Source organism: Pristiophorus japonicus, chromosome 3 (assembly GCF_044704955.1).
Source record: "Pristiophorus japonicus isolate sPriJap1 chromosome 3, sPriJap1.hap1, whole genome shotgun sequence".
NCBI classification, from domain to species: domain Eukaryota; kingdom Metazoa; phylum Chordata; class Chondrichthyes; family Pristiophoridae; genus Pristiophorus; species Pristiophorus japonicus.
In genome coordinates, this window is record NC_091979.1 from 244278483 (window position 1) to 244290794 (window position 12312).

The 12312-nt window shown below is 47.7% G+C and overlaps 1 protein-coding gene across 1 annotated transcript in view; it reads left to right on the forward strand.

The window, feature by feature from the left end:
• Positions 1-12312, forward strand: part of LOC139260205 (alpha-centractin) — a 58885-nt gene that overhangs the window by 12534 nt on the left and 34039 nt on the right. The window contains exon 2 of the mRNA XM_070876485.1: positions 5244-5308. Within this exon, the coding sequence (XP_070732586.1) occupies positions 5244-5308 (65 nt within the window). The remainder of the gene's footprint in view (positions 1-5243; positions 5309-12312) is intronic.

Here is a 12312-nt window from a genome sequence, read left to right on the forward strand (position 1 = left end):
ACCTCGCTTTCCCCTCCAACCTCGCTTTCCCCTCCAACCTCGCTTTCCCCTCCAACCTCGCTTTCCCCTCCAACCTCGCTTTCCCCTCCAACCTCGCTTTCCCCTCCAACCTCGCTTTCCCCTCCAACCTCGCTTTCCCCTCCAACCTCGCTTTCCCCTCCAACCTCGCTTTCCCCTCCAACCTCGCTTTCCCCTCCAACCTCGCTTTCCCCTCCAACCTCGCTTTCCCCTCCAACCTCGCTTTCCCCTCCAACCTCGCTTTCCCCTCCAACCTCGCTTTCCCCTCCAACCTCGCTTTCCCCTCCAACCTCGCTTTCCCCTCCAACCTCGCTTTCCCCTCCAACCTCGCTTTCCCCTCCAACCTCGCTTTCCCCTCCAACCTCGCTTTCCCCTCCAACCTCGCTTTCCCCTCCAACCTCGCTTTCCCCTCCAACCTCGCTTTCCCCTCCAACCTCGCTTTCCCCTCCAACCTCGCTTTCCCCTCCAACCTCGCTTTCCCCTCCAACCTCGCTTTCCCCTCCAACCTCGCTTTCCCCTCCAACCTCGCTTTCCCCTCCAACCTCGCTTTCCCCTCCAACCTCGCTTTCCCCTCCAACCTCGCTTTCCCCTCCAACCTCGCTTTCCCCTCCAACCTCGCTTTCCCCTCCAACCTCGCTTTCCCCTCCAACCTCGCTTTCCCCTCCAACCTCGCTTTCCCCTCCAACCTCGCTTTCCCCTCCAACCTCGCTTTCCCCTCCAACCTCGCTTTCCCCTCCAACCTCGCTTTCCCCTCCAACCTCGCTTTCCCCTCCAACCTCGCTTTCCCCTCCAACCTCGCTTTCCCCTCCAACCTCGCTTTCCCCTCCAACCTCGCTTTCCCCTCCAACCTCGCTTTCCCCTCCAACCTCGCTTTCCCCTCCAACCTCGCTTTCCCCTCCAACCTCGCTTTCCCCTCCAACCTCGCTTTCCCCTCCAACCTCGCTTTCCCCTCCAACCTCGCTTTCCCCTCCAACCTCGCTTTCCCCTCCAACCTCGCTTTCCCCTCCAACCTCGCTTTCCCCTCCAACCTCGCTTTCCCCTCCAACCTCGCTTTCCCCTCCAACCTCGCTTTCCCCTCCAACCTCGCTTTCCCCTCCAACCTCGCTTTCCCCTCCAACCTCGCTTTCCCCCTCCAACCTCGCTTTCCCCCTCCAACATCCTTGAATGTGTTGTCACCTCCCAAATCCGACCATCTTTCCCAGAACTCCATGTTTGAATCCCTTCAATCTGGTTTCCATCCCTGCCACAGTACTGAAACGGCTCTCATAAAAGTCACACATGACATCCTTTGTGACTGACAAAAATAAACTAACCCTCCTCGTCCTCCTGGACCTGTCTGCCGCCTTTGACACGGTTGACCACTCCATCCTCCTCCAACGCCTCTCCATCATCGGCCAGCTTTGTGGTACTGCACTCGCCTGGTTCCATTCTTATCTATCTAATCGTAGCCAGAAAATCTCCTGCAATGGCTTCTCTTCCCACTCCCGCATCGTTACCTCAGGTGTCCCCCAAGGATCTATTCTTGGCCACCTATTTCGCATCTATTGCTGCCCCTTGGCAATATCATCCGAAATCACAGTCAATTTCCACATGCATGCTGATGACACCCAGCTCTACCTCTCCACAACTTCTCTCGACACCTCCATGCTCTCTAAATTGTCAGATTGCTTGTCCGACATTCAGTGCTGGATGAGCAGAAATTTTCTCCAATTAAAATATTGGGAAGACTGAAGCCATTGTCTTGGTCCCCGCCACAAACTGTGTTTCCTAGCCACCGACTCCATCTCTCTCCCTAGCATCTGTCTGAGGCTAAACCAGACTGCTCACAACCTAGGTGTCATATTTGACCCTGAAATTAGCTTCCGGCCACTTATCCGCGGCATAACTAAAACCGCCTATTTCCATCTCCATAACATTGCTCACCCCTGCCTCAGCTCTTCTGCTGCCGAAACCCTCATCCATGCCTTTGTTACCTCTAGACTTGACTACTCCAACGCACTCTTGGCTGGCCTCCCACATTCTATCCTACGTAAACATGAAGTCATCCAAAACTTGGCAGCCCGTGTCCTAACTCGCACCAAGTCCCGCTCACCCATCACTCCTGTGCTCGCCGATCTACATTGGCTCCCGGTTAAGCAATGCCTCGATTTCAAAATTCTCATCCTTGTTTACAAACACCTCCATGGCCTCGCCCCTCCCTATCTCTAATCTCTTTCAGCCTCACAACCCCACAAGATGTCTGCGCTCCTGAAATTCTACCCTCTTGAGCATCCCTGATTATAATCGCTCAACCATCAGTGGCTGTGCCTTCAGCTGCTTGGGCCCTAAGCTCTGGAACTCCCTCCCTAACCTCTCCGCCTCTCTACCACTCTTTCCTCCTTTTAAGATGCTCCTTAAAACCTACCTCTTTAACCAAGCTTTTGGTCATCTGTCATAATTATTTCTTATGTGGCTCGGTGTCAAATTTATCGGTTTTGTCTTATAACACTGCTGTGAAGCGCCTTGGGACATTTTACTACGGTAAAGGCACTATATAAATAAATATGGTTTTGGAAAGATTGTACTACAGCTACTACATTTTAATGTTATGAGATACACTTCTTGGAGTTTAATTTCCTCTGTAGCGTTTAATTTCTTATTTTAGTGCACTGGTTAACACATTTGTGTTAAGCCCTTGCCTGCGCTATTTTAGTGCAGCCGTTAACCTGTGTTAATTAGTATGCTAAAAATAGAGCACAAAGGAAATTAAACTCATAATTTGCAAGTCTCATCCAATTACTTCATCACGACCGCCGCCAGTGATCGATCTATAGCCATCAGTATTTCTCTATAATGTTATACAGCTCAAAATGTTCCCTGCATGTGGTTTATTATGGAATCTTATAGAATAAGTGACTTGCTCTTACAGGACTCCACAGTTTATTATTTTTCCTCTTGTAAATGTCTCAAGTCTGAAGGTTGTGGGTTCAAGTCCCACTCCAGAGACTTGAGCACAAAAATTCAGACTGGCACTCTAGTGCTGCACTGTCAGAGGTGCCGTCTTTTGGATGAGGTGTTAAACCGAGGCCTCATTTGCCCTCTCAGGTGGATCTAAAAGCTCCCATGGCACTATTTCGAAGAAGAGCAGGGGAGTTATCCCCAGTGTCCTGGTCAATATTTATCCCTCAATCAACATCACTAAAACAGGCTATCTGGTCATTATCACATTGCTGTTTGTGTGCACAAATTGGCTGCTGCATTTCCAACATTACAACAGTGACTATACTTCAAAAAGTACTTCATTGGCTGTAAAGCGCTTTGTGGTGTCTGGTAGATGTGAAAGATGTATAAATGCAAGTCTTTTTCTACTTTTCACTTGAGGAAAAGTATCAGTGTTGTGACTCGGATTTCAGTGATGCTTGATGTTGGGTGGATGAAATTTTCATAATATCTCCACTTGAACTGCAGGAAAACACCCAGTAGTACAGCTGTAGATTTAGATATTTTACATTTGATTTGAAAGAGTTGACTAAGCGACATGATATTAGCATGAAATGCTGGTGGGGCAGCTTTGTCGACTGGTGGGAGCAATTTGAGGGGATGAATTAAGAGTATCAGAAAAAGTGCAATGTAGAACATGTAAGTGGTTTGGTTAAATGTGACTTCTCCTATAGGGTATTGGTTTCAATAAGTTCAATGGGCCCAAATTTTCCCAACCCCTTTTTCCAGCGCACTCACTCGAGATGCACCGACTTTGTGCGCTCAAAACAGCGGCAAAAAACTTACTCACGATTCAGGCCGCTCTGCTGTGTATCCTGGGTCCTGGCATGGCGTATATAGTGGAGTGGAGTGGGGGGGGGGGGGGGGCGGAGCTCCAGCCCTGCGCCGAAAACAGTGCCAGCAGCTGTCCGCATGTGTGGTGGAGTCTGCGCATATGCGCAGTAGCTCCTCGCCCTCCCAGCGCGTCCTGCAGGCTGTGAGGGGGACCCGATGCTCGCCGCCCCTATCTCTGGCCGAAGGGACGACCCGATGTTCGCCGCCCCATCTCTGGCCGAATGCTCTCCCGCACCGGCCCACGAGCTATTGAATAGATGGAAACCTGCTGTGCTAACTTGTTTCTGGCAAAAATATGGGAGGTTGTTTCTATTTTACACATCTTTTGGGAGTATCTCAGCATACAGCCTTTGGAGCCAATTGGAGAATGGCAACATCGCTCGGCTTAATTTGTTTAGGGAGATCCCTGTACAGGTAAAAAAAATGATTGTGAAGGAGACCTGTAAAAATATGCAAAGTAATGAGTGACATGAAAAAAGCACTGTACATGTAAGTAGCTGCTTGTGTTGTTTAAACTACTGTGATTGTGTGTTTGCAGAGTTCCTTTATTTTTGAAGGGCCGAATGGCCTACTCCTGCACCTATTTTCTATGTTGTTATGTTTTAATCTTTCCTTAAAACTTTAAGTCTTGGTGCTTTAGGTGCAGGTCTTCTCCGCTTCCTTCTATTATTTATTATTGAATGCTTTTTGTGCTTTGTTTAGTGCTTTGTAAGTCTTGGTGCTTTGGTACTAACCTGCGCTGATTTCTTAACTCTCCGCTCGGGTTTTCTGTGCGGCCACAAGTGGCCACATACGCTGGCCTTAGTTAGTTTTGAGCAACTATTAGCTGTCCAAACTGTCTTAAATGGCCAAAACGACTGGTAATGCCCCCCTCTGGGGAAAAAAAACGAAACAAAAAAAAAATCCTAACTAACTCACTTACACTGGCGCAAATTAAATATGTAGATTGGGGATTTTTTAAGATACTCCAGAAAAATCAAGTTGCTCCAAAAAAACCGGAGCAACTCCTGGGGAAATTTGGGCCCATTATCTCCAGTGATAATACCCTAACTTGGAAAGTATCAACATACAGTGTAGCACATTAATAAGGCTTCTTCAACAGCATCTCCCAAACTATGAGCCCAGTGTTGCAAATTCTGTATGCTATATTTTTCTGTATTTGTTGAATCACTCTCACATTATTTAGCAAGCAGCAACAGAATTTTTTTTCAAAAGCCTGCAATGGTGTCACTATTTTTCATTAAGAAGCTGACGCTGTCTTTTTGAGGCTAGGATCTTGTCAATAATTGCAGTCTCCCCCGGGAGCATGCCAGTAATTGCAGGAGCCTCGCACACAGAAAATTTGAAAATCACAGTTTCAAAATGTGTAGGATAGATGTTCATATTCATTTGTGTTCATACTTTCATTCCAGGGCTCTGGTGTTGTCAAAGCTGGTTTTGCAGGTGATCAGATTCCGAAGTACTGCTTCCCTAACTAGTAAGTACTTTTCTATTTATTAAAAAAAACATTTGTACTGGAATCCTATGGTTTTGCACTTATGAACAATGTAGAATATACAGGGGGAAGTGCGAGTTTTGTACGAGTCACATTTTTCACACTCTGCCCACCATTTCTGATGCCCAATTTGGTAAATCCATCACCCGATTCTCACGCAGCTCAATATTACGCTATGTAGCAATAACATGTTTACAATATCACATGCAACAAGAACTCCAGTTTAAAAGTTACCTTTATGGACTTTGATTCTGCATCGTGTGTATGGGAAACGTTGGTGTTAAAATTTAATTTGTTGTTGCTGTTGGTTTTGTGGAAAGTATTGTAACAATTTAAGTTCCTGTTAATAAAGATACTCCATAACTCCTACTCAGTGGGCCAAAGCACAACTCTTACAATGTCCTGGACCAAAAAAGGGAAAAGATTGGTCATTGTTCTTGCTCCTGATAATTGTCCATTGAACCCTTCTGAAATTCAATAGTTAGGATGTTGGGTGAGATCAGGGTCAGGGTTGACTGTGCTGTCCCTCATTGGCCAGGATCAGAGTTGACTGTGCTGTTCTCCCACAGTCAAATGGCCTAGTGGCTCTCTCAGTCTTGGCTGACATTGGAGGAACAGTCACTTGTGTGGGGTACTGTAGAGTCGCTAATGTCCTTGGAACTATATCCAAAATCATTCTCTGCAGCCAAAAGAAGAGGGCAAGCGGGTTAAAATTGGACAGTTGACTGGACGGGCAATCTCAGTTATTGTAGGCGTGTTATATTGCAATGTACACTGAGCTACCGAGATCACTAAGGAGTTGAAATTACTCTCTGTGCTATTGCTAACAAATGTATTAAGTATTTCTGTGGTACCCACCACCGTTCCTGTCATGTATTCTGCTGTCATTATAATCCATGTATAAGCTGACCTAAGTTGTACACCGTGAGAACACTGACCACTAGGTGGTGAACTTGTGGGAGACACTCCTAACCTGGACTTTCAGATATAAAAGGGGAAGCTCCACCCATCTTCTCCACTTCAGTGCTGGCTAATAAAGGACTGGTCACAGAGTGACCTTCTCTCTAGTATGGGCCTCGTGTGCATTTGTACTGTATAGTAAGGACATATTATTGGCGACGAGAAACTGGGATTTAAACCACGCAAGCATGGCCACTAGTAGCACAGACGAGAGGTACTGTGTTGGTGATGATTGGGACGATTTTATTGAGAGACGACAGCAAAGTTTCATCACTAAGGAATGGCTGGGACAGGATTCGGCTGACAAACGCAGGGCTCATCTCCTGGCGGTTTGTGGATCCAGGACGTACTCCTTGATGAAGGACCTTCTAGCGCCAGAGAAGCCGGCGGACAAGCCTTTTGAAGAGCTCAGTTAGTTGATCGGGGAACACTTTAAACCGGCGAGCAGCGTGCACATGGCGAGACACCGGTTTTACACGCACCGGCGGCGAGAAGGACAAATTGTTCCAGACTTCGTGGCAGACAACCGGCGACTGCCGAGCCTATAAGTTCCCAGATGCATGCAGAGCGGAGATGCTGCGAGACATTTTTATTGAGGGCATCGGGCACGCTGGGGTTTTCAGGAAACTGATTGAGACCAAAGACTTGACCCTGGAAACGGCGGCTTTGATGGCCCAGACATTTATCTCTGGGGAGGGAGAGACCAGAATGATGTTTGACAAAAATCTTGGTTTAAATGCAGCAAATGGACAGGGAGTCAACATTGTTAACACGGCAGACGGACAATTGGACATGCCCGAGCATGTAGTTGAACCCAAAGGGGGAATTCAACAGAGACAATGGCTAGCTGAACGACGATTCATGCTATCGCAAGGAACAATGCGGCCATTAATGGGACCATCAACACCTGTCAAGGGTGCGTTTAAGGACAGTTACAGAGACAGTCAGAGACAATCAACTGGTAATGGACCTTTTGTTTCCAACAACGGCTCATGTTGGAGGTGTGGAGGCAGACATACAGCCAGAGCTTGCAGGTATCAGCAATATACCTGCAGAAATTGCAACGTCAGCGGTCACTTGGCGCGTATGTGCAGGAAGCCTGCAGCCAGGTTGATGTACGAGGAGGACGGGCCCGATGTAAGCCCTACGAGGCGAAATGGACACTGGGGGAAATCACTGGAAGCTGAATTCAGCGAGTTCATGTGGAGCACATATACAGTTCATACACCAGGATGCCACCGATAATGATGAAAGTGCTCCTCAATGGCATCCCAGTATCAATGGAGCTAGACACAGGGACCAGCCAGTCCCTGATGAGTATCAAACAGTTCGAAAGGTTGTGGGTGTCCAAGGCCAGGAGGCCAAAATTATTGCCAATTGACGCACGGCTACAGACATATACAAAGGAGATCAATCCGGTGCTAGGCAGTGCCCACGGTAGACGTGACCCACAAAGATTCGGAGAACAGGTTGCCATTCTGGGTTGTCTCTGGGGACGGTCCCGCACTACTGGGGAGGAGTTGGCTTGCTGTCATGAACTGTAAATGGGGCAATGTCAATGCAATTTCCTCTGTGGAGCGAGTATCATGCTCACAGATCCTGGACAAATTTGACTCACTATTTCAACCCGGCATTGGCACTTTCATGGGGACCAAGGTAGTGATTCACATAAACCCAGACACCAGGCCAGTACACCACAAGGCCAGAGCGGTGCCGTACATGATGCGGGAAAAGATAGAAGGCGAATTGGACCGCCTGCTGAGGGAAGGCATCATCTCGCCAGTCGAATTCAGTGACTGGGTGAGCCTGATTGTGCAGGTGCTCAAGGCAGATGGGTCGGTCAGGATATGTGGTGATTTCAAGGCCGCCATCAATCGGGTGTCACTCGAAGACCAGTACCCACTACCGAGAGCGGAGGACCTCTTTGCGACACTATCTGGTGGCAAACTTTTTTCAAAATTGGACTTGACCTCAGCTTACATGACCCAGGAGCTGGCGAGTGAGTCGAAGAAGCTGACCACCATCACGACACACAAGGGGTTGTTTGAGTATAACACATGTCCGTTCGGGATTCGCTCGGCCGCCGCAATCTTTCAACGAAACATGGAAAGTCTCCTCAAGTCGATTCCAAGGACGGTGGTTTTTCAAGACGACATCCTCATCACGGATTGCGATAGTGAACAACACTTCCACAACCTGAAGGAGGTGCTGCGCAGACTGGACCGGGTAGGTCTGCGACTGAAAAAGGCGAAATGCGTCTTCCTGGCTCCAGGGGTAGCAGCAGACGGGATCAGACCTACTGCGTCCAAAGCAGAAGTGATCCAGAGAGCACCCAGACACCGTAACACGATGGAGCTGCGTTCGTTCCTGGGGTTCCTGAACTATTTTGGTAACTTTCTTCCCAAATTGAGCATGCTGTTGGAGCCGCTACACATGCTCCTATGCAAAGGTTGCGAATGGGTCTGGGGGGGATAGCCAGGAAAGGGCATTTGACCGAGCACGCAATTTGTTATGCTCCAACAAACTGTTAACGCTATATGACCCATGTAAGAAACTTGTTTTAACGTGCGATGCGTCGTCCTATGGGGTCGGGTGTGTGTTACAGCATGTTAATGCTAAGGGTCAGTTACAGCCGGTAGCTTCTGTCTCCAGAAGTCTGTCCCAGGCAGAAAGAGGCTACAGGATGGTAGAAAAGGAAGTGCTTGCATGTGTCTATGCAATTAAAAAAATGCACCAGTACCTGTTTGGCAGGAAATTTGAGCTGGAGACAGATCACAAACCCCTAACGTCCCTTTTGGCCAACAACAAGGCCATAAATGCAAATGCGTCAGCCCGCATAGAGGTGGGCACTCATGTTAGCCGCCTATGACTATACAATTCGGCACAGACCGGGCACTTAAAACTGCGCCGAAGCACTCAGCAGGCTCCCACTAGCCACCACCGAGGGGGCAACCGAGCATGCTGCTGAGATGGTCATGGCTGTTGAAGCTTTTGAAAGCGAAGGCTCACCCGTGACAGCCCATCAGATCAAAGTCTGGACAAATAAAGACCCGCTACTGTCTTTAGTCAAGAAATGTGTCCTGAATGGGGACTGGGCAGCCGCGTACGGGGCATGCCCTGAGGAATTTAAACCATTTCACAGGCACAAGGATGAACTCTTGATTCAGGCCGATTGCCTACTATGGGGAAACCGAGTAGTCATGCACCAGATGGGCAGAGAGGCGTTCATCTGAGAACTCCACAATGAGCACCCGGTCATTGTCCTGATGAAGGCAATTGCCAGGTCACACGTTTGGTGGCCAGAGATAGATGCAGACCTGGAACTTTGTGTTCGCAGGTGCAACACGTGTGCCCAGCTGGGCAATGCACCCAGGGAAGCCCCCCTTAGCCCCTGGCCATGGCCCGCCAAGCCATGGTCATGCATCCATGTGGACTACGCAGGTCTTTTCATGGGTAAAATGTTTTTGGTTGTAGTAGATGCCTACTCCAAATGGATCGAGTGTGACATTCTCAATTCAAGCACATCCTCTGCCACGGTAGAAAGTCTACGGGCAATGTTCGCCGCCCATGGTCGACCGGACGTCTTGGTCAACGACAATGGCCCGTGCTTTACAAGCATTGAATTCCAGGACTTCCTGGCAGGAAATGGTATCAACCATGTCAGAACGGCACCGTTCAAGCCGGCCTCAAACGGCCAGGCGGAACGAGCAGTGCAGATAATCAAACACGGGATGCTCAGAATCCAAGGGGGTTCCCTACAAAGCCACTTATCACGCCTCCTGTAGGCCAATAGATCCCGACCACACTTGCTCACAGGGGTTCCACCCGCAGAGCTACTAATGAAAAGGACGCTCAAAACCAGGTTATCCCTTATACACCCCACCATGAAAGAAATTGTTGAGAGCAGGCGCCGGTCACAATGTGACTACCATGACGGGAATGCGAGGGCGTGATGTATTGATGTCAATGACTCTGTCTTTGTCCTCAACTACGCTGCAGGGCCCAAATGGCTCGCAGTCACTGTGATTGCCAAAGAGGGGAATAGGATTCTAGTAGTTAAACTTACCAATGGACAAATCTGCCACAAACACGTGGATCAAACAAAAAGGAGGTTCAGCAACCCCATAGAAGACGCAGAGGAAGAGCACGATGTAGAGTTTACTCCACCACAGGTGACCGAACACCGGAACCAAGTGGAGGAGAGCCCAGTCATTGTGGGCAGTCCGGACAGGCCTGAGGCACCGCAAACAGCAGACACTCAGGCCAACGCCCAACAACCGGAGCCCCAACTCAGGCGCTCTACAAGGGAGCGTAAACCACCAGGGAGACTTAACCTGTGATCCCTATAAGACTTTTGGGGGGGAGGTGATGTCATGTATTCTACTGTCATTGTAATCCATGTATAAACTGACGTAAGTTGTACACCGTGAGAACACTGACCACTAGATGGTGAACTTGTGGGAGACACTCCTAACCTGGACTTTCAGGTATAAAAGGGGAAGCTCCACCCATCTTCTCCACTTCAGTGCTGGCTAATAAAGGTTACTGGTCATGGAGTGACCTTCTCTCTAGTATGGACCTCGTGTGCATTTGTACTGTATAGTAAGGATATATTAGTTCCCGTTAAGCTGCATGGCCGGCTTTTAAATAGAAAAACCATACATGTGCAGAATTTTGAATGGCCCGTGCAGCCCAAATTATTTTTGAAATGAACATTGGTACCCACAGATTAACCCTACAAGTGAGAAGTCAGATCGTTGCAATAATATCTGGAAAACAATGTGGGGTACTTTTGGTTACAGGATGTGCCTCTGACCAGAAGTTTTTCTTCCCCTGAAGTTTCCAGAAAATGGGCTTTTAATTTAAAAAAAAAGTAATATTTACTCCCATCAAATAATAGAATTACCCATTAGAATCCCTACCCATATGCAAGAAATTCTAGTACCATATGGCCTTGATTGCCTCATTACACTGTATCTGACTATTATAATTTGAATTACTTAATATTTACTTTGAGAATTTAGTCTGTCCAAACTAAATTCTCAATCAGTGACGTCCTTCTTGTGTGGGCGCTTATAAATGCTCGCAGTGGGATTGCGTTTTACCTGATCCCACCTGCAAATCCGGACACATGAAAAAGCCTACCTTTATGCTGGGTACGTGGATATGAGGTATTTATAGAGGAACTGCAGTTTTCACTTCATTCACAAACAGTGAGAGAATGTTTAGTCTGATGTGTTTGTGTTGAAGGTTGATTTATGACCCAGCACATGAGTACTTGCAAAGGAATTTTCTTCTTGTGCAAATGGCTTTCTTATCCACGTATCTAATGTGGTCCTGAATTGTTCTGTCTGTAGTAATAATATGCATTGTTGCTAGTTAGAGTACCATCAGTTCACATTTTTGGTCATCACATTTTTGATAACTAAACAAGGACTCAGTGGGTTAGTGAATAATGACTAAGATCCAAGACCTGACTGCACCACCCATCCAGTCATTTCCCACAACAAATATTTTCGTACTTCACAAACATTAAAAAGCACAAATTATTTCAATACTACACACCCATACACTGGCTCCTTTAGCTACATTATGGAATAACAGCAATCTCATGTGAATGAAGAATTTGTTATACAGTCATAATTCAAGGCCACTTAATTATCCAATCATTAACATTTTTTGAAGCACTTCCCACTTGCTGTGTTTAAAATGTTTTTTTAATTGTTCCTGGATGTGGACGATGCTGGCAAATGTCAACTTGCCTCATTGGTCGCACTCTTGCCTCCAAATCAGAGGTCATGGGTGCATGCCTCACACCGGAAACTAAGCATGTAAGCTAGGCTGACATTTCACTCTGCTGCCCATGTGCTAACTTGCCCAAGTCCCGGTCACCCATCACCCCTATGCTTGCTAACCTACATTGGCTCCCAGTTAAGCAATGCCTCGATTTTAAAATTCTCATCTGCCCTCCATGATCTTGTCCCTCCTTGGCCAGAATCTTACCAGCCCTGCGAGTGCGAGTTTGG